This window comes from Corythoichthys intestinalis, chromosome 8 (genome assembly GCF_030265065.1).
Source record: "Corythoichthys intestinalis isolate RoL2023-P3 chromosome 8, ASM3026506v1, whole genome shotgun sequence".
NCBI lineage: Eukaryota > Metazoa > Chordata > Actinopteri > Syngnathiformes > Syngnathidae > Corythoichthys > Corythoichthys intestinalis.
In genome coordinates, this window is record NC_080402.1 from 50,722,791 (window position 1) to 50,746,630 (window position 23,840).

At 36.5% G+C, this 23,840-nt stretch overlaps 2 protein-coding genes and 1 long non-coding RNA gene across 5 annotated transcripts in view; 2 read left to right on the plus strand and 1 right to left on the minus strand.

Moving 5' to 3' along the window:
- Positions 1-7,928, plus strand: part of LOC130921021 (tensin-4-like) — a 29,267-nt gene extending 21,339 nt beyond the window's left edge. The window contains exons 9-13 of the mRNA XM_057844628.1: positions 67-129; positions 629-800; positions 883-951; positions 4,039-4,068; positions 6,554-7,928. Of these exons, the coding sequence (XP_057700611.1) occupies positions 67-129; positions 629-800; positions 883-951; positions 4,039-4,068; positions 6,554-6,683 (464 nt within the window). The 3' untranslated portion in view covers positions 6,684-7,928. The remainder of the gene's footprint in view (positions 1-66; positions 130-628; positions 801-882; positions 952-4,038; positions 4,069-6,553) is intronic.
- krt222 (keratin 222) overlaps positions 7,588-23,840 on the minus strand; it is a 54,447-nt gene continuing 38,194 nt past the window's right edge. For all 3 annotated transcript variants that reach the window (XM_057844630.1, XM_057844631.1, XM_057844629.1), the window contains one exon: positions 7,588-10,142. In XM_057844630.1, the coding sequence (XP_057700613.1) occupies positions 9,929-10,142 (214 nt within the window). In that variant the 3' untranslated portion in view covers positions 7,588-9,928. The remainder of the gene's footprint in view (positions 10,143-23,840) is intronic.
- LOC130921023 (uncharacterized) lies at positions 17,589-23,207 on the plus strand. Its single transcript, XR_009064275.1, has 3 exons — positions 17,589-17,667; positions 22,356-22,400; positions 23,010-23,207. It is a non-coding gene; the product is annotated as an uncharacterized LOC130921023 (long non-coding RNA).

Here is a 23,840-nt window from a genome sequence, read left to right on the forward strand (position 1 = left end):
GTTGTTCTTAAAGTATTTATGTACTATAAATAGAGTTCAGTTCAATAACTTGAACTATCTCAACAGGATTGAATGGAGAAGAAGAAAGAATGAAAGACAAATTACCCACTGAGGAAAAGAAGGGAACAGGTATGTTATTTTCATTTTAGTTGTAATGCCAGCTAGAGGGGGAAAAGCTAAGCAAACAACAAATTACAATTTACACATTGCCTCCCAGCCAAAATGGATTGAGCGTCTACTGTCGTCAATGTGTTTTTTTCATACAACTAGCACATTTTCCTTCTTCTTTATTACCTCCCACAACACGTGCTCTATATATACTAATGCTGTACCTACTGTATACTTGGTCAGGTAGTGAATGAGTTATTATTGCACTTATAAGAAGATAAAAAATGCTACTTGTGTATCCAACAAAACTCAGTGCAGCCCAGCTCACCTTTTTGTTTTGACAAGAGTTGCCAAAGCAACTTACCTTCCTTTGCCACTTCCTATGGAGGGCATAACATTTCTGATAGGTGCTTTCCACAGACAAGAATGTGGTCGATGTATGCATACACATCCGATATTGAACAGTTGTTACATGGTCCCATAGTTCTGTGGTGTCTACAGTACTCTGTGTTTATTCCAGCTTGCAACTTCATCTACCTGAATGCTGTCCCAACTGAGATGTTGACAGGACCTTGTGCAGTCGAAAGGGCGGTGTCCTTAACACTCCAGCTACCGTCAGGCTCCTTTGAGCCCTCCATCGTTAACCTGAAAGTCTCTTCAAAGGGTATCACACTGACAGACATTAACAGGAAGTAAGACAGCAAACATCCTGTCACATTTGTCTGAAGTTTGAGTTTTTGGATGTGTATTGATATATCTACATTTTTCATTCAGGCAGTTTTTCAGACGACATTACCCCGCTCACTTGCTTAGCTATGGTGGAAATGATCCAGATGATCGAAGGTGGGCTTTATTATAAAGTAATTGAAATGAATGTACATGCATTTGTGCTGTGATTTTCCACACTGGTTGCAGTATACAGTAGATCATAACCCTAAACCCTAACCCTAACCCCATCATGTGATGTAAATAACCTGAGCACACTGCAAATTAAAATCATCTTAATCATATTATTTTTCTTAAATCTAAACAAATAATTTTCTCCATATTGTTTGGGTGTTAAAGATTAGTTAACAGATTCATGCATCAGCTTATTCTACTTATTTTAAGTAAATATTACTATTTGTTCTTATTAAGCCCATACATCTAAAAGTTGGTGATTTTTCACCTAAATCAAGAAAAAGTTGCTTTCAAATAATGTTTTGAACAATAGCTATTCTTGAATTAAGAACATTTCTGACAAAAAAAGCTTTTTAATTGATTAAATATACTAATTTATTGCTTATAATAAGTCTGTGAAGCTTATTTCAGCTTGCTATTTTTCATATTACAAGAAATCTAAGTGAGTAAAATTTACCTGAAGCACTGGCAGATAATTTCACTTATTTCAGGTAGATTTACACTGAAAAACGTGAGAATTTAACTAGTTTTAAAAAAAAGTGTGTTTTTGCAGTGCATGATTCCACAGGAAATTGAGTAAATGATGACAGACGCAATGCAGACTATTATGGTTTTTGATGCCAAAAATTATATAACAGGGTCACACTGTAACAATCTCACCTATGATTTTAATGCTGAAAAGGTCCACCATTTGGCTCAACGTCATTATAACAGTAAATAGCTTACTGTAATTTTCTAACTATAAGCCGCTATTGTTCTACCTGCAGTTTATGGTCCAGTGCGTCTAGATTTTTACAAGCTAATGAGCTAGAATATTTTTTGTGTAAATATCCCTTAAATGCAATGTGGACACCTGTATCTTATAGTTATAATAGCGAAAACAAAATAGTTTTCTTGTGAAATATGATGGGTGCGCCTTATAGTCATATGTGCTAGTAGTCCAAAAATTATGGTTGTTTGCACGTTCCAAGTAATGCTTAATGTTTTTTCTGTTTAGTTTGTATTATTTGAGCACAGGTGCAGCATAATAGCATAAATTCAATAATACAATGCGCTATAAAGGGCAATATTTTCAATTTGAATTCTGGAGCTGTCTCGCAACCTTCACTTAATACTACATTGTATTGATACAATAATATAATAGGTATAATAGGTCTTTGGTTCCTTCTTATCTTTGGGATCAAAGATCATCGAATCATTCGTTCCCAATCTGGTTTCCACCTGCAGTTTATTATTTTCTTGTTGTCATAGCATAGTGCAAAAATAATCACCTCAAAGTAGCTGCAGTTCAATCTTTGAATCTTAGAACTGTGTTACCATGGTGCCTGTATTTGAAACATACAGTGAAGAGCTGAAGTAGGGTATTTGCACCCCTTGTGATTTTGCAAGTTCACACACTTAGAAAGTAGGTAGAGGTCTTAAATTTCAATCATAGATGCATTTCCACTCATAGAGAAATGTACAAAATTCCGGAACTCATATTGTATGATTTTTCGACAATTTATTTGTAATTTATACTGGGGTTCATAAGTATTTGTACCCTTGAAAAAATCAGTGCTAAAATTTAGTGCAGAAGCCTTTGGTTGCAATTACAGAGGTTAGACGCTTTCTGTAGTTCTTCACCAGGTTTTTACATATGGAAACAAGGATTTTGGCCCATTCCTCCACAAAAATCTTCTCGAGATCTGTCAGGTTTCGTGCCTGTCGTTGAGGATCACGGAATTTTAGCTCTATTTTTCTATTGAATTTTCTATTGATTAAGGTCTGGGGACTGGCTAGGCCACTCCAGAACCTTGATATGCTTTTTACGCAGCCACTACTTGGTCAGCGTGGCTGTGTGCTTCCAATCATCGTCATGTTGGAAGATCCAGCCACGACTCATCTCCAAGTCTCTTACTGAGGGAAGGAGGTTGTGGCTCAAAATCTGACGATACATTTCACCATTCATCCTCTGCTTTATACAGTACAGTCGTCCTGTCCCATTTGCCGAAAAGCAGTCCCAAAGCATGAGGTTTCCACCCCAATACTTCACAGTGGGGATGGTGTTCTTGGGATTTTACTCATCCTTTTTTTCCCCCCTCCACACACGACGAGTAAAGTTTGCACCACAAAGTTCTACTTTGGTCTCCTATGACCACTAGACTTTCTCCCATGACCCCTCTGCATCATTCAGATTGTCCATGGCAAACTTGAGGCTTGCTATCACATGTACTGGCTTCAACAAAGAAACATTCAGAGCAATGCATGATTTTAAACCATTGCACTGTAGTGTTCTACTGACAGTGGCCTTTGAAAGTGTGCATCCAGCTTTTTTCAGGTCACTGACCAGCTCATGCCGTGTAGTTCTAGGCTGAGCCCTCACTTTTCTAATCATGAGTGATGCCCCACGAGGAGAGATTTTACATGGAGCCCCAGTCCGAGGTAGATTATCAGTCATGTTTAGCCTTTTCCATTTTCTAATAATTGCTGCAGCTGTTGATTTATTCTGACTAAGATTCTTTTCAATTGCCCCATAGCCTTTTCCAGCTTTGTGGAGCTCAACAATTTTTTCTCTGGTGTCTTTCGAAAGCTCTACGGTCTTGCCCGTGGTAGCAGTTGGATTATGACTGACTGTGGGGTGCACGGGTGACAATATTGAGCTCAAACTAGTGGTGAGTGGGTGGTTACTCGTGGGGAAAAGGTGGACTTTTTTTAAGGTCGAGTGACAACTCTCTGAGTGTCATAATTATTGCTGATTCTCAGGGGTAAAAATATTTATGAACCCCAGTAAATTACAAATAAATTATTTTCAAAATCATACAATGTGTTTTCTGTTTTTTTTTTTTAAGATCAATTCTCGATGAGTACAAATGCATCTATGATTGAAATTTCAGACCTCTACCTATTTTCTAAGTGGGTTAACTTGTAAAATCACAAAGGGTGCAAATACATCTGCTTCTCACTATATACACTACAAAATTATTGTGACAGGTAGAACTACATCTTGGGTATTGTGTCATCTTTTGATAGAGGTCTTTTTCACTGTTACAGATGGCGAAAAGGGTCAACATTTGGTGCAAGGTAAGCATTTTTTTCCCTGTAATTTGACACAACTATGATGAATTCAGTACTGTATTTGTTACATTGCACTACTGTACACTGATTTGCAGCGGCGGTTCTAGGATTTTTCTGAAACAGGGAACAAGAAGGGGCCACATGTAACCCTGATAGGCCAAGTGTCGCAGTAATCTTTGTTCAGTGTTTTTTTTTTTTTTTTTGGTCAACTAGGCATTACGCAGATTATCCTGCTTGTGGTAGTAAAAACATCTTTGCTTGATACTGTCAAGCAGAGATAAACTAGTAAAGTTTGTAACAATTCATATTTAATCATACCGTGTGCAAGTAAGGATACAAAATGCCACTGCTGATTTGAAACTTAATACTTGAGGAAAACATGCAGAATCAATTATAAATAATATGTAAATAGATTACTAATAAATTTGATATACAATCACAACTTATTATAGAATAGAACACCCCTTTATTATCATTATACACGTATACTGTTAGCGAATGAAGCTAGCGACCGCCTGGTGTAAATGGAACTTTTCTGGTGAAAATTCTTGTGAATAAATCCTTAAATCCCTGAATTCCTCATAGATATGAACGTAAAACAGTCTCAATTCTTGGTTAAAAGCAAAGAAACTGGACAGCTAGTGTTTATTTTACGTATATTGATGAAGTACCATGCTACTATGGTAGCGAATGATGCTAGGGGCCGCCTGGTGTAAACAGAGCTTTTCTGGTGAAAATTCTTGTGAATAAATGCTTAAATCCCCGAATTCTTCATAGATATGGATGTAAAACAGTCTCGATTCTTGGTTAAAAGCAAAGAAACTGTACAGTTAGTTTTTTTTTTTTTTTTTTTTTTAATGTATATTGACGACGTACCATGCTGCTATGCTAGCGAATGATGCTAGGGGCCGCCTGGCATAAACAGAGCTTTTCTGGCGAAAATTCTTGTGAATAAATGCTTAAATCCCCGAATTCTTCATGGATATGGAGTAAAACAGTTTCGATTCTTGGTTAAAAGCAAAGAAACTGTACAGTTAGGGTTTATTTTACGTATATTGACAAAGTACCATGCTACTATGTTAGCGAATCAGGCTAGCGGCTGTCTCGCGTAAAGGGAGCTTTTCTGGCGAACATTCTTGTGAATAAATGCTTAAATCCCTGAATTCTTCATAGATATGGACGTAAAACTGTCTCGACTATTGGTTAAAAGCAAAGAAACCATACAGTTAGTGTTTATTTTAGGTATATTGACAAAGTACCATGCTACTATGTTAGCGAATCAGGCTAGCGGCTGTCTGGTGTAAAGGGAGCTTTTCTGGCGAACATTCTTGTGAATAAATGCTTAAATCCCTGAATTCTTCATAGATATGGACGTAAAACAGTCTCGATTCTTGGTTAAAAGCAAAGAAACCGTACACTTAGGTTGTTGTTTTTTTACGTATATTGACGACGTACCATGCTGCTATGCTAGGGGCCGCCTGGTGTAAACAGAGCTTTTCTGGCGAAAATTCTTGTGAATAAATGCTTAAATCCCCGAATTCTTCATGGATATGGAGTAAAACTGTCTCGACTATTGGTTAAAAGCAAAGAAACTGTACAGTTAGTGTTTATTTTAGGTATATTGACAAAGTACCATGCTACTATGTTAGCGAATCAGGCTAGCGGCTGTCTGGTGTAAAGGGAGCTTTTCTGGCGAACATTCTTGTGAATAAATGCTTAAATCCCTGAATTCTTCATAGATATGGATGTAAAACAGTCTCGATTCTTGGTTAAAAGCAAAGAAACCATACAGTTAGCGTTTATTTTACGTACAATATATTGACAAAGTACCATGCTCGTATGTTAGCGAATGAGGCTAACGGCTGCCTGGCGTAAAAGGAGCTTTTCTGGCAAAAATTCTTGTGCATAAATGCTAAATCCCCGAATTCTTCATAGATATGGAGGTAAAACAGTCTCGATTCTTGGTTAAAAGTAAACTATGAGGTTAGTCAGTTACAAAAATTAGCCGCCTCCATGTGTAAACAAAGAAGAAAATTCCTACGAATACATGCTTCAATCACACATGCATGGTACAAAAAATATAATATTTATCTTGAATCCTCGAAGAAATCACTCCTGAGACAATCCTTCCTGTTTGTATGCGGTACAACTTTCGTAGTTAAAACCAATCATAAGTAAATTCAAGCTTAAATCCGACATGGGCGTATGCCGTCTTCGGCTATTACTAAATGAAGCTTGGCCCCTCTGATAAGGCGTCGCGCAAAGAATGACGAAGTGACATGTCAATAGCGATGATGTCTATGCTCCGACTTGAGCGGAAATTCCGGTTACGTAACCAGCATAGGAACGGAACTCGATCGGTTTACTATACTCCATGTTAAAGTGGGAAAACTATGCAAAAAATCTGACAATTTAAGAAAGGGTTGATAACACTTTCTAATGACATTGTATCTTTTGTTCTAAATCATTAAAATTTTGGTTTGGTTTGCAGGATGTTTGGCTTTGTGGCAAAAGGCGTGGAAGCAGGAATGGAAAATGTGTGCCATGTTTTCGCTGAATATGATCCTCTGCAGCCCTGCAGCCCAGCTGTCAAAGTTATTCAGGCTGTCATAGCCAAATAACAAAAAGTACAATTACTTCAAATTTTAGATGCTTTGCATCAATTGTCGATACAGTTCATTTTTTCAGGTAATAAGTGCTTCGGGACAAAGCAACATCACATAATATTACCTAAAAGTAACATCTTTAAATGAGTGAATGCATTGTGAATTAATTTGGTACACCAGCTTGGAATAGGAAGGAAATCTTATAACCTGAATAGCTTCCTAAATGCTAAAATAGTGCAAAAGCGATCCAAACAACTTCTTGAGTTTTAGTTTTCTATAGTGTTTGGGCTTGTGTCATTTAATGGCTTTGTGTACACAGGCTGAAATGATGTTGTGACATCAACATGTTCTGGGATGGTTTAGCTCCTCTGGGTCCTAGTCTGTCTTTGTCGGTACTAACAAATACTGTCTGTCAATTTCAATAATTTTCCACAGTGGTTTACATGAAATGTCACTTTGCAACTGTAGGGGAAGCTGTGGGGCAGAAAATAAAACATACTGTGGCACTTTAACAAAACTAACGGCTGATATGTAAGATAAATAAAAGTTCAAACTATGTATTTGGATTAACATAGGGATGGCCATGCACATGATGCAACCCCATTATAGGCAAATTTTCACAGATTCGTCTGTGGAAAATACAATACATCGAGACGAACGTTTGTTTGTAGCAAACATATAACGTTTTCGTCAGCTTTTATTAAGGCACATGCAAAATTTTGAAAATGAATGAAAATATTCTGTGCTATTTGATATTCAAGATACTTTAATATCCACTGCTAAAAATAGGTAAAGGGAAAATTTATGTTTTTAGATGTTCCCTCTATTTGTTGAGCAATGTACTAGTATAGAGAATTTATTGTTGGTCTGTCTAATGATATGAATTGTCTAGTATTGTGATGAAAGAATACAATATGAATAAATTAGTGTAATCTCAAAGCAAAAACCTCGCAGGGATAAACTGGATAACACTATTTCCTGTATTGCACTACTGTACATTTTAAACTGTCTTCTGTTCATTTTGGCAATGTACTTTTTGTTATGATGAATAAACATGTTAAGCTTCTGTCGAAATGCACCAATGTTAATCATAACCATCAGCATTGCATCATTTTCACTTTATTTTTAAGATGAAAAGAAAGCATTCAGCTGTTACAATAGAAGGCCTACTACAAAACACAGAGGGTGAGCATTTTTCAGCCAGAATGAATGTTTCAACATTGGTAGGGACTATATAACAGCATAACCTGCATGTACACTTTTTGCTGGGGACGGGACATTTATAAGACCAAACAGATTGGGTGAACGGGGGTCAGGGCTACATTTCTCATGAATATGAACCTAATTATTCGATAGGCTAAATGATCAATGCATAATAAATCCGTATTGTATTATTGTACTTTCATATGTATTTGTTCAGGTGATACACTGTTCGATTCACACCTTTGTTTTCAGAACCTACTAAACAAACATTTTCAAAGCTTCCAGAATAAACGTCTGGATTTTATCAGCACATTTAAATTACAATATTTGAACATAACTTGAATTATATAAACATATACAATAATTACAAACTTGTTAATAATCTCTCAACTAATCAGGAATGCACAAAATAAACATTTGTCTTATGACCACTCAACATTGTCTGTCTAAATACATTAAATTTAACTAAAAAAACGTCTAAATCGGGGAATAAAAAAAAAATTAATACAACTGGAGCCTTCCTTCAGGTAAAACACTACTGCTTTTGTTCACAAGCACAGCCAAACTAAACAAAAAGGAAAGCTCCTTTGGGCTGGTTTTAGACCACATAAATAAATTAAAAATGAAAATTCGGGAGAAGGAAGTAAACATCGATTTCTCACAGTTTAATTAACATTAACATTAGAAAACACATATATTAGGACACTTCTCTCCAAGCATTTTCCTACTCGAGTATTGTAGGTCAGCAAATTCACACAGGTTAATGTTATGCTAACTATGATGCAGGCCGGAGTTTCAGTACCAAAATTAGTAGTGTGTTCCCCGCCTCCACAACATTGACGTCTTTATACATTAGTGGCTGCTTCTGCTGCTGGCCGAAAGTTTTTTTCTATATCCCTCCTCCTCAAAGGGGGCGGAGGAGGCGGCATGTTTTCTGTTGTTGGCATTTTGTATTTCTGTCGGGGCTGTGGGTGCGTGTGTGTTTCAGGGGGAAAAAATGAACTGGCACATTCAGCAAGTGAAATGGGGTAGTGTAAGTCTGACCATAATGAAAATAATTCACCTAATAATGGTAGTGTCAATTCTATCCTTACAACATATGATAAGACGATCTTAATTATTTGTATAACTGAAGCCATTACAATCCAAATAAGATTGTTTAAAAGTTGGTGGGGACAATTTGCGCATCCTGAAATGTTGGTAGTGTTATGTCCCTATCATTCCTATGCAAACCTGCGCCCTTGGTCTTATTTGACAGACATCTTATGTTGCATTTCCACAGTTATATATAACGTAGTGCAGAACTGTACAGCAAAAAAAAAAAAAAAAAAAAAAAAAAGCAAAACAACAAAAAACTACAGTATATGTACAAAGGCTGCCACTCTCTGGTTAAAAAGGGTACTGTGCCTGACCACAAAAATAATTAAACCGACTATCCTTGGACGTGAGCGTGTGCCTGAGTAATGCTATGAATAACAGCGATATCCTAGCAACAATATTTTGCATTTGTGAGCTTTGTAGCATGAAATCATTACCTGTAATACAACCACACAAAGCACACACAAGTGTGTTATGGTTTAGTTATGCAAACACTCAGGGACACAGCTAAAACAATAACTGGAGTATGTCTATAATCACTACAAATATAGAAAAAATAATGACCGGAGTAGGTTCAATTGACTGCCATTTGAAAATTGCACAAAGTTAACATGAGCTCTGGTAATCCAGGACATATAAGACAACCATTGTAAAAGATCTTCAAGTCTCACAATCTCAATTTTTAACACATCTTTGTTTATAACTCAAATACTTTGATATATTATATATGTTATACATATGGTATGTTTATTACACCCAAATGTTACACCAAAAAAAAAAAAAAAAAAAAAAAAGGAAGAAAGAAACATGAACATTGAATTGCTAATGAATTGACGAGTGATTTCTGCAACAAGTCAAATGTATCTTCTGAGCTGGTTTTTCGGCAACTTCAGTATCAAATCAATTTGCATGCAATTGATTAATGTCAAAGTCTTCACCCACCGGGTAAATCCCACAATTCACGGGGTGATAGCCGCACTGCTCCGGGATCTTTTCATGATGAGACGGACCTCAACATCTGGAAGACTGTCCTGTTTAATTTGGGCGCACCCCTCATCTGCTACCGCCATGTGCAGGTCGAAGCGCAGGGACACAGACTTCTTGCGAAGTTTTGGATTGCCCCTGAAGAAGGAGCTCTCCCACTGCTTGATGACCTTGTCAATCTTTTCCGTCCTGAATAAACAGTGATCATTAATGCATATTGATTTCTATATTCCTTTATGACTTCCTATGTGAAAATAAATGTCAATTCAAGGTTTCCCAATATTCCACAACTGACATAACCCAAGGCCTGAAAAAAGGTCTATAAATGTGAATGGATGCCACAAGATGGCAGCAAATAAATTCATTTCATTTTTATAACACTTTGACCCGAACACAAATACAGTGAAAAGGCCGTAGATGACTGTATTTGGCCAATAAGCTATTCATGAGTCCAGCATCAAATACAGCAAATAGTGACTGTTTGACTATATGTAAAGAGGCTCCATTATTAAAAATAAAAAAATAAAAAATGTGCTTAATTTATCTACTTCGTACATCAAGCAGGTGCACTTTGGAGTACAACACATTGCAAATTTATGCAAATATATCTTGATGCACACAAAAACCTGACCACAACGTGTTTTTGAATTTGGTAGACCGGTCTACATTAACCCTTTCAGGGACAGTGGTCACTTCAGTGGACAGCTATTCAAAAGTGGACAGAACAAAAGACTAATTATGGTGATTAAAAGAAAAATAATTTTATATTAAAATTTATTTTGACATTTAAGAACTTTAAAAAATTATTATATATATAGCCGAAAACACTCAGGTGACTTGAAGTTCCGTGCTGAGACTCCAAATTTGGCCAAATTTCAAAATTGTCCTATGTGTATGCGTGATACATCACTGGAAAGCTTAAAATATCGATTTTCTGAGGCGAAGAAAAATTTTGAACAGGAGGGCAATTAACATTTTTTTTTTTTTTTTTTTTTTAAACAGCGAAACCCTTACTGGAGGTGAGAGCACGCGAGAGCAGAATTAAAGACGCCATGATTTTAACAAAATTTTATTGCGTACTTACCTTGTTTCGAGCCCAAAAACTCCATGTAGCATGTATCATCGAGTGTCAAGACACAGATATGAATGGCCACGGGGGGGATTTTATGTGTAAAACATGGTAATATAACAAGGGTCACAATGCAGAAATCGCAGACATCGAGGAGTGGTCGAGATTTTCTTTTTAATGTATTTACCCTTTTAAACGTTTTTTTTTTTTTTTTTTTTTTTTTTACCAAATTTTCTTTGTTTGGAGCGATTATTTATCATCTAAAATATTGGGGAAAATGCAACAGTAACAAAAAAAAAAATACAATTAAGCGATAGTTATGAGGTAGATATCGTGACCTTTTTACAGACGCCATTTTTGTCATTGTGACGTAATTTGTTTAAAAGTTTAAAATATGCGAAGGAATATTTTTTTAAAGTCGTTTTTTTTTTTTTTTTTTTTTTTTTTAAATTTAATATTAGACGTCATTTAATGATTCTAAGCTAAAAATGACAGACATTTTGAATAATAAATATAATTACTGAGCTTCTTTTTATGACTGGGTTGATGTCTGTAAACGTGGATTTCCAGGGTAAAATCGACAAATTAAAAATAGTTTGGGGGCTTAATGCACCATGAATCTGCTATGGCAGCATCTAGACATACTGTTCTACCAAACAAAACAGTTCTTTTGGCTTAAAATACAGCAGTTTATTTTAAAGAGGGGTACAAGGGCAGAAACTGCTTTTTCAGCTTTGTCTGTGTTTTCCGCCAAATAAGGTGATTAAAAAACCCCTTAAATAATAATAATGCTGATTATCAGTATATTAGTTTTTTTGTGTTTTTAAATGGTATTCATTATTGTTTAAAAAAAAAATAATAATTTTAATTTTATTGTTTTTTAATAAATACAAATTACATTATACATTTATACAACTGAATTAATGAAATAAACATTGGTTACGACCTCTCAAGTAGATTTTTTTTTTTCAAGATTTGACTCATTGCATGCCATTGATGTTGATAGATATCCAATTCACGTAAACTGGGAAGACTGCCTGTGAAAGCTCACTTTTCTGTACCATTGACCGCTTTAGATGTCCAATCCATTTTGACAGGAAGGTGCGATTTGGACCTGTCAAAATGAATTGGACGTCTAGCACCGTCAATGGCAGCCAGTGAATTTAATGAGTGACCTGTAAAGGTTAAACAACAAACAAACAAACACACAAACAAACAATTTGTGAATGAGTTAAGTTTTGTTCTTTTTTATTCTTATTTACTTTTTTGCCAGTATTTTGGGGTAATACGTTGTAATCCGGTTAAACGAAAAGTAGTTTTATCAGTGTTGGAATGTTATGAGGTAAAATTACTTTGTTACTGTACTTAAGTACATTTTGTGTATCTGTAATTTAATTGAGTACAAATAAGAAGTGGTACTTTTTTCTTTTACTTTACTACATTTTACAGCACGTATCTATACATTTTCCTCTACTACTTTTCAAACTGTCGCCTGCGATACACGTTACTTTGGTTTGTTTTCTTTATTTTTCTCATTGTGGATTGATATTTTCGTTTTCATGCCTCGGGTGCAATCGATAAGCCCCGTGCCACTATTCCGCAATTGAGCACTATAGGCAGCAGCACAAGTACAAGCAATATTAAGCAGGTGAACAAGATACTGACCAATAAAAACCAAAAGTAAGAGCAGCGAGCCATCAGATGGGTGCTGCACACGCTTGTTCAGTAGGTGGGGGTATGCACCTGATTGTTGCTTGCAATCCGCCATTAAGCTAAGTAATGGAGTTTCATTTAATTATTTATTTTTAGCTTGTTAAGCTTCTGTTTACAATGCCGTCAATTTTATTAATTGATTTTTTTCATTCTGTATAACTTTAAATAAAATTGAACAGTCAATTAATTTTCTGGTTCTTTCTATTAACAATGGCTCAGATTTCTCTTTCTCTCTGGCAGGTGTAAATGCATGCAATACCGTAGAATCGCTCCTGATACCTTTAAATATCGTTAAAGGTCTTTGCCTAAAAACCATTGCAGTACCAAAAAACAAAAAAACAACAAAAAAAACCAAAGGCCTCACAGCGGTCTCAGGACCAGGGCCTCCTCTAGAGGGGACTGTGAGAAAAATAGCCTTTAGTCAAAACTATATCTGTAAAGGCCAGTAAGATCAGGAACAGTCTACCAATTGCCATCATTACAAACTTTCAAAACTCACCTCAAGCACTGGTTGAAAGTACTCTTAACGTCTTAGTAGTTTACTGTACTGTGCTTTATTTTTTGTGTGTTTTATTGTAACATTTTGTTTGGGCCCGAGCACCAAGTGTGCAAAAGCCCTATTGTAATGCAAAGAATTATTATTATTCGTTTTTCAGGGCAAATGAAAATGGCCAATTTGGAGGCTTTTACATGCTCGATAACTCACCAAAATTTGCACATACATGCAGCTTGGTGTAAATTACGATCATTTTGCAACCTTGTGACAAAACATAACAAAATGGCTCAGTGGCGCCCCCATAAAATATTCAAAAAGGCTTCTCCTGTTAGGTTTTTTTCAACATAGAGCAATGAAATTTGGGGAGTCAATACCTTGTGCAAAACTGCTCCAAAAAGTCTCTTCCACTCTTATTCCAAACTCAACAAGAAATCATGTATTTTGAATTGAATTTGAATTTTTTATTGATTTACAAGGTGCACATTTGAGACCTTGGTCTCTAGGGAGTTAGTTGGATTGTCCTCAAAATTGGTAAGACTGTTCATGAGACATTTGAGATCTAAAGTTATTAAAATTGTGAGCTTCCATTTACGGACCTGCCTTGGGCAGGGTGCCAAAGTCTGCCATTTTCTTGGCAAAATGCCAAATTCAGTAAATGACTAATAACTCCCTGATCCAAGGTTCAATCTTTTTCATATCTGGCATGTATGTGAAGTATCCCAGCCTGAACCCGACTGCATTGAAATATTACCCATTACAACAGGCGCACCCTGCTGGTAACACGAAACGCCCTTTTTTACGAGACAGGCTCCTCCTCCAAGGGAGAAAAATCAACTGACCTCAAACCTGCATCAGGGGAGCCTTAAGACATGTGTTCAGGTGCCTGAATATTCATAACTTTGCAGTTATATAACAGACTGGATCTGCGCCACACTTCCCGTGCTTGTTGAGAGATTTACCCTGAAGGGCCCTGTAGGGGTCATTTGCATCAACCCTACACCGCCAACTTGTGGCAATAGCAAGTCACTCATTTTACTTATACATGTCCTGTTCTTTTCAGGTTGGTCATTGTAGTTACAAAACCTTTTGTAATACTACATTTTAGGCCCATGTCCATATGTTTCTGTTGCCGTGACGACCCTTTGTTTGCCATTAAAAGGAAGTAGATTTCTTGAGGGACTTAGGCAGCTTAAAACACGGAATTTGGCACACTTGGTCGAATTGGCCCAATTAAAAGATTAATTTTGGTTTTGAATAGGTGCATAGCTGCACAGCTCAGTAGCGCCTCCTTTTTTGTAGGACACTCTTCAATAGGTTTTTTTTTTTTTCAATGTGACAATGTATTTCAGATCCCCAAAAAAGAGGCTGAGTTTTGAGCATGTTAGGTTCTCATGAGATGATGAGAGGGAGACAATCTGTTACTACCCTGACCTGCGCGCTGTCCGAGTTGCGCCATAATGCGAGGGCCCGTTCAGTCCTGCTTGCAGGCCTAGTTCTTTCTTGTCTTGTTGCGTCTTTCTGTTCTGTTACCTGCCTAGAAACTGCGGATGGAAATTAGCATTTTTTCTATAATCTGGCATATTTACGTCTTTTATATGTGTCTAAATAGATGTTCATTAATATGCACTGTCCTTATCAAATAAATAAATAAATGATATATATACACAGTATATTTTGCATCGAGAGAAAATACTTTTACTTGTAAATTTTAAAGCAAGGACTTGTGTACTTTAACTTGAGTAAATTTTTTTTGCCCCTGTATCTGTACTTCTACTGAAATTTAAAAAAAAAGTGAGTACTTCCTCTACCACTGAATTTCAGGTTGTAATGGTAAGCAGTCTGTACCTGGAATGTGAACTATTTTCAAATGGAACAAATAATTTCATATGTACCCGTGGAACGAACATTGACAGGTGTGGCAAAATGAGAGCATTCATGTGAGTCAGGCTTTTAATATTCTCATTCTTTTTCTCTTTGTTTTGTTTTGTAGCAAACCACCGCCTTTCTTGGCTGACACTCGATCTTTTTATGGTCTAAAAATAATCTAAAATATTTTACTAGAACTACTCTTACTACTAATACTACTGCTACTACTACTACTGCTGCTACTACAATAATCATATTAACAAAACATTTCTATTTGCTCTTTTGTTTAATGTTTTTTTATTTTTTGCATATATAATTAATTAGTCCCCCCAGGAATTTCTGCGAAAAGGCGTTGATTTGGTGGACAACAATCCTGATTCTGCAGAGAGCAATTATTGATTCCACAATTTGAAAGTTGTTTTTCCTTAGGCAATAAAAAAATACACCAACAACCCAAAATGACTAGTTAACAACCAAATTTATGGTGATAATAATTTTATAATTTTATCATATAAGGGGAGATTTTTTTTTTTTTTTTTTTTACATTTCATTGTAAAATGTATCAATTTTGTGCACTTCGAGAGAAAAATGAAGTGGCTATGAAGAACTACACATTGCATCGTTATACATATACAATATAGTTTATGATTATCTTCGCAGTATGTTAGCCATTTTCTATCCGTGCCATCTTTGCGTATGAATACTCTTTGTACAGTCAGGTGTTTTGTCTTCTTCTGAGGGTGATAACTAAAAAATGTGTCTAGACTGTGACTGTCTGACTTGTGGCGCTCAAAGTACTGCAAGGCTGAACTGGAATTGGATTCATCTTCTGCCCTAGCTCTATGATCAACCTGAATAAACAAATGAAAGAATTTATTTTTTAAAGCAAGTTTTATGTATCCAATTGATTATAATAACACCTATCCCCTGTGTCTATAAAATGACTTCATTTTTTTATGCCATAATTAATCTTGCCACATAAATAATAAATTTCAATTGAAAAAAAAAAAAAAAAAAAAAAAAAAAAATATATATATATATATATATATATATATATATATATATATAACATAACCTTCATTGAAAACCACAAAACGTAACGATATATAAATGATTAAAAATATATACATATCAATTTAACTACCTAAACGTAAAGGTAAAACCATTCATTTTATTAATATTTTGTTATATTTCTTCAGAATTAATATTGCTGCTGCGCGTGCATACATTGTTTTACAGCTAAAATATTTTTTTTTAGGAGAGGGATAGTAGGACTGGCATACTGTAACTTAACATGATTGCAAACATGGACTAGCTAGCACTAACCCTTTAATTGTCATTTATTTCATTTAAAATGTAGCTCCCTTGCTTTCAACCATTTGCTTGTCCTTTTCTTCTCACGAGGAAGAATGAAGAACTTCAAATGCGGCTCCGAACTTTTCCTTCTGTTACAACCCGCAACACAGCAACTTTTAGTCATTCCGACGGAAAAAAAAGACCGCAAATAAGACAAAAGTTCAGCGCTTGTACTACAACGCACGACAGAGCAACTGCTTGTGACTCGTGTTTTGCCCCCTCTTCAATATGGCGACGCCTTGTTGTGGCTGGTGACGTCATTAATGCCCGGTTAATGTCCGACTGCGAGAATCAGATTGGCGGTTAACAACCAGGCGCATTGCTGCCACCAGTCGGATTGGATGCAAACCGTAGATAACTGTAGATAATCATAGAGGATGGGGGGGATAAAAACAGTGATGCATGTATGGTGGCCGCTGGCCGTCCAGAGCACCAGCCGTTCTGTGATCCTCCAGAAGCTACAGATTACCAGTCCGCCCCTGGTAGGTAGAGGTACCACTGCATTGTCAAAAGACCTCGTTTTTGTCCCGTCTTAGTCGTGCTCATCCATCTTTAACAACAAAATTATCAAATAGTAACACTTAGATGAGGTTTTCCAGCAGTTACATAAACATTCATAACAATCATAACAATCCCGCTTGTCACAGCCACATCTTCTACTTTTAAGCTAACTAGGATAACCATTAACATTTTGCCATTACACATCTAAAGCAGCTAGGCATTTAAAAATTTAAATTCTTCTCATTGGCCTGATAATTGTTGATTATTACAGAACTTCTTCATCTAAGTAGATTTAGTGTTATTCACTACCTTTGTTTTAATCACCATTTTAGACTCGTGCGAAAACAATTAAACCATTAAAAAAAAACAACAAAAAAAAACACTCAAGCCAATCAAACGAGCATTGATGGTTTGACCAACTCGATAGATGCTGTGTGTTAAAGAAGGCGACACCAGCAAAGGGTGATGCTGCGCTCTGATTTGTTAAGCATAGGGCTGCTCGATTATTCGATTTTGAAACGATGTTAAAATCAGTATGTTCCATTTTCAAAAATCGCACCATTTTGGTTTATCTAAGCTGCCGTAGTTCCCTCTGCATTTCTGCTTCCTCCCACGAGAGCGCGCTGTTTTAATAAGAACAACAACAGATGGCCACCGGCGATTCTGCAACTTATGCCCAGCCAACTCTGGACACAAATTGCATCATGCCATGAGTAAGTGTATTATCTCATTATGTACTTAAAGTAGTCGTTGTACATGTAGAAGCATAGACTTCATAATGATGTTGACGGGACACGGGGCACTGGGTCGATTAATAGGGGGCTGCACTGTTGGCGTGGCCGTCAAAGCTGACCGAGTGCAATCACAGACAAAGAGCTTTTTCGTTGAAAATTCTTGTGAATAAATGCCCAAACCCCTGAATTCTTTATAGATATGGCCATAAAACAGTCTCGCTTCATGGTTAAAAGCGCACACTCACAAAAAAAAAAAAAAGCGTGCAGTTAGCATTTATTTTGCGTAAATATGTCGAAGTAAGATGCTCGTCTGTTAGTCAATGTGGTGCCCGCCATATGTAAACAGAGCTTTTGCGGTGAAAATTCGTGTGAATAAATGCTTAAATCCCTGAATTCTTTATAGATATGGACGTAAAACAGTCTCAATTCTTGGTTAAGAGTAAAAAAGAAAGCGTGCAGTTATCATTTATTTTGTAAATATGTCGAAGTAAGATGCTAGTCTGTTAGTCAATGTGGCGGCCGCCATATGTAAACAGCTTTTGCGGTGAAAATTCTTGTGAATAAATGCTTATATCTCTGAATTCTTTATAGATGAGGAGGTAAAACAGTCTTGATTCTTGGTTAAAACCAAAATAAAACGTGCAGTTAGCATTTATTTTACAAAAATATGTCGAAGTATGATGGTAGTCTGTCAGTCAATGTGGCGGCTGCCTTTTGTAAACAGAGCTTTTCCGGTGAAAATTCTTGTGAATACATGCTTAAATCCCTGAATTCTTTATACATTCGGATGTAAAACAGTCTCGATTCTTGGTTAAAAGCAACAACAACAAAAAACGCACAGTTAGCATTTGTTTTATGTAAATATGTTTAAGAATGATGCTAGCGGTTAATTTCTCCTATTGATTTTTTTACGTTTCAAAATGCATGCATGGTACGAAAAATATAATAATTACCTCGAATCCTCGAATAAATCACTCCTTAGACAATCCTTCCTGTTTTTATGCGGTATAGCTTTTGTACTTTTTCAAACTAAATCCTCGTTGCATCGCTGAATGTGTTGACTAACTGCGACTGACTGCGAATAACTGAAGCGGAGTGTAGGACGGCCCCCTACTTGAAGGCGTTGCGCCATGGCTGACGGATGTTACCCGCCAATACAATTATGAAGTCTATGGTAGAAGGATTACACTGGATTGCCAAATAAAACATGCAGCCTTGAAACCTTCAAGACTTCTTCATTTACTTGGTCTGCACTTTCACATACAACACAACGACAGACAGTAATATTGCGCTACGTCTGGCTGGGTGTATATTGCACTATACCACAAGTACGAAAGTATATCCGTGTGCGTGTCTGTTCCTCCCTCTCGTTTTCCTGTCAAGATTGCTGCTTCTAGATTACAGTAACTAAAAGCATGCCATGTTTTTTGTTTGATTACAATATCATATTTTGGTAAAATTCATAGGTCAAATGATTAATATACATATTGTTCATTGGCCCTTCGAATGCGTTTGACCTGACTTCTTTTGTAAATATGAGGTGCTCATAAACCTACGGGATCATTCTGTTTATTACCTTCATTGGGGGGCATATTTGTGTGTGTTTAGACAAGGTGATTGCCACCTTGCATATTGTTATTATTGTGTGACAGTTTTGCACTAATCATTAATTTATTTCCTGAATATAACGTACACTTTTTCTCCACAAAATCAACTTGTAAAATCATGGTGCGCATTATACACGGGTACAGGGATGGAGACAGAAATATATATATAATATATTTAAAGACCGATTTTTTTCTTTTATTGACACGGCCATGTTGTGTTGAAGAAAACGTATGCGGCGATCCGTTGCTGACCCATACGGTCCATGACGTCACCATTTTGTTTCGGTAATACTTCACTCTGATTGGTCGAATGGTTTCGTCTGTGTTAAATTCTGCTTTTTTCACTCTTCATAAAGCACAGAATTTAGTTTCTTGAACTCATTTGAGTCAACGTTGATTGCAACTCGGCAACTCGGACCATAATAAACGTAACACAGCACAGACTTCCTGTGTCCGTCAACTATATCTGTCCCTCGGGAAACTCAAACCCAAACAACAATAATTCCTCTTGCTACAGTAGCGATGCGCTCGTTCTGATTTCCGACTTCGGTCCTCACTTTTATTTTACCGTATCAATCCATGGAAGAAACATTTACTCATCATGATGAAACAATAAAGTTATACAGAAGCCTTTGAAAGAAAAGTCACATCTGTTTTGTTTTCTCCTGGATTTTGGTAAGTTGGAGATGTTGTCAGATCATATTATTACCTTGCATATTGTCAGTTTACGGTAATGTTTTGAACTACCAATGTGCTATGCTCGTGCTGTGTTTCACCAGTCAGTAAAATGACATTTCTGTATCTGTACACAAGCTCTGTTTTCTTGTATTCTTCTATTTACTGGTGCTAAAATTAGGGTGCGCGTTATACACGGGTACAATAATTTTCCCTAGATTTTACAAGTAAATTTGGGGTGCGCGTTATACACGAGTCCGCCTTATATTCGGGAAATTACGGTGGGTAAGACCAGAGAGACAGCACATCACAATGAGCCTGGCTGCCTGCCTACTTCAGCTGACTGTCTTGATTGACTGTCTGGCTAGCTGGTTGGCAGACTGACGTGCTGACAGACTGACGTGCTGACAGACGATTTGGTTTACAAATTGACTGACTGACTGACTGACTGATGTGTATGGAGCATGAGCTCACTGGAAAAGACTGTATGGTGTTCCTGGTATCTGAACAGACTAAGACTAGGGTTTGCATCTTCAGCTCCCTAGTCTTGTTTGTCCCTTTTTACTCTTGTGAAGCTGGGATGCTGACTGTGGGGCTGAGGAGGGGACACAACACATTTGTATGCAACTCTCTCCACAAGATCTTGGCCAGCCAATGGTGAGACTGCCTGTCGGACCAGAGGGTGCTGGAGATGGCGGCCGAGAGTTGTGTCGTCTGCCAGATCTGGCTCCGACAGCTGCGCTCGTTCGGCCACCTTATGCGCTTTTTCTCCTCGGACCCCGCCAACAGCATACTGTCGGCCAGGTAACCCAAGGGATGGGAATGCCCAAGGAAGCATTCGCGCAAACGGTGGCTAGTGTAGCTGGAAGAAAATCTTGTGAATGTTAGGGTAACGGGCCAGGCAGGCGCCCTTTCATCATATGTTTATATTTGTTTCATATGTATATATTCTTTCATTATCACTTTAATTAAGATCAGAGCTGGAGTCTGTTGTATGAATAAAATGCTTTTAATCCCAAGGGATTGTTTGGTGTGTATTAACAAAGTTGAATTCACTGGTACTTTCAGTTCTAATAAAGAAAAAAAAAAGTTTAAATTGAAGACATTACTAATACTTTATTTGTCATTATTTTTACTTTATTTGTCATTATTTTTTATTTTGCCAAGAAATCGTATTTGACATCTGAAAAATGAATGAAAAAATGAGAAAATGATCAGTATTGTCTTTTTAGGCAAAATCGAACAGCCCTAGTTGTATATACATATATATATATATATATTTGGAATTTTTCACATTTCTGCATAAAATCACCATGAAATATGATCTGATCTTTGTCAAAATCACACAGATGTAAAAACAGTGTCTTGGCCATGGTTTCATATATAGTTGATGTATTCACAGAGATATTGGACTGTGCCAATTGATTTCTGCGAGTCTTTAGCAGACACTCTAGGGTCCTTTTTTCACCTTTCAGAGTATTTTGCGCTGAACTCTTGGTGTCATCTTTGGTGGACTGCCACTCCTTGGGAGAGAAGCAACAATGACAAACTCTCAATTTGTAGCCAACTTTTCTGACTGTCGATTGATGAACATCCAGACTTTTAGAGATGATTTGTTATCCTTTCCCAGCTTTATACAAATCAACAATCCTTGATTGCAGGTCTTCAGAGAGGTTCTTTTCACTGAGTCATGATGCACATCAGACAATGCTGCTCATCAAGACAATTCTTAGCAGCTTTAAAGCTTTAAACCACTCATCAGTGATTGGGCACACACCAGACTTAAATTGTTTGCTAAAAATTGGTTTCAATTGTTATTTAAGTCTCCTTAGACAGAGGGTTCACTTAATTATTTTTCCCCCTTCTGTCATTGTTAGCATGCAATCCTTATTAAAATATGAAAATCTATAAATGTTTGGGTGGTTTTCGTTAAAGCAGACACTGTTGTTTCATCTGTGTGATTTTGACAAATATATATATATATATGTATACATACATATAATATTGTAATACCTTTAAAGTAGCCACCCTTTGCTCTGATTACTTTTGTGCACACTCTTGCCATTCTCTTGACGAGCTTAAAGAGGGAGCCACCTGACAGTTTTTTTTTGTACTTCATAGGCATGTATTTTCAGGGTTAATTAGTGGAATTTATTGCTTTATCAATGGGTTTGGATCCGTCATTTGTGTTGCGTTGAATGAGGTGTGTCCAAACCTTTGGCCTGTACTGTAAATATCTAAAAAGAACATTAACATTAGCATTAAACGAAACAATTAAAATAATGTATAAATTATTATTTTGTTTTATAAACCATACTGCTGTGTGCTAGAAAAATATGAAACATTCAGTCAGGCAATAAATGCAGAATTTTCTGTGTGTGGCAGGTTCTCATTAACATCGACATCTAGCGGCTGAGATGAGAACTACAGGTAAAATGTAATATTCTGCACCTTGCTATATATTTTGTGGACTGTTTTGATTTCCGCAGAAGATGTCGACATCTACGGAAAATTCCGTGATCGCAGAATTGTGTATCCCTGGGGGCGCTAATTGATTTCTTCAACTAATCAATTTATTGTTCTGAATCATTTCATAAGTCAGTTCATTTCTTCCATTTATATTTCAGCTTTTTAAATTCACATGGATTTGATTCAGTTATATATATACTAGTATATATACATATACATACTGTATACATACTGTATATATACATACTGTATATATAACTATGTGAAAATTTCAACCCAAAATCATAAAATACGAATGTTTCATGGGCAACTTTCACAGAAAAAGTTGGGCACCAAAGTCAAAAAGATTAGAAAACCCTGCAGTAAAATGGAGTTCAGGTTAGTGTCTTTAAATAACGTATTGTGTTTATTACTCTATGTATATTTGTTACTATATCTGTTTAAAATACCCAAACATTATGAGGTGTCATATTAGGTACATGTCCAATCCACACTCATGTGACCTACTGTGCCTGAGGGCATTTACAGAAAAAAAAAAAATTCCACTCATGTCTGGTCTGACAACAACAGGTGGCACACCTTGAAGACACCACGCCAGGCGAGACGCAACATCAAACAAAAGTCATTAAAGGGCAGAAAAGTTCCCAAGCAGCTTGAAGATGAATTACCCATGGAAATCTAAAGCGGCAGTCTACTTTTGTACGCCTCGTAAATTACCCGGTGTGTTTGGGACGGGGCGGGGAGGACGTTGGTGAGCGTTGCATCGAAGACTGATGACTTAATAAAAGCTCAGTAAATGCTTGACACCTTGTCATTTTTTACTGATATGATATCAGCAGAGGTGGGTAGAGTAGCCAAACAGTTTACTCAAATAAGAGTAGCGTTACTTCAAAATAACATTACACAAGTAAAAGTAGTCATCTAAAAAATGTACTCAAGTACAAGTAAAATGTATTTGTGAAAAGAATACTCAAGTGATGACTAATATTCTGAGTAACTGCTTAAGATGTGAGATTTTTTTTTGGTGTTATAAACAATTGTATTTTTTTCAGCACATAGCAATTTATATATACTGTTATTATTATACTGTACTATAACATATTACATAACCACGTTGAGTCAAATACAACAACAACAACAATTCCCAAATAGAAGGGCAAGCTTGAGTCTGATTGGTGTATGTCTCATTCGTGAAACAAAGTCTAAGAAGAAAAATATAACGACTAGTTGTTTCTTCTTCACAAATCTACTCCAGTAAAAGTAAAAAGTATTGTGTAAATGTAACAGAGTAAATGTAATGCATTTACTATCCACCTTTGCATTATGGTATATTTAAAGTTCTAATGATAACATGCCTTTATTGGGTTTTACAGCAAATACTGTACACTTATTCATGTTATT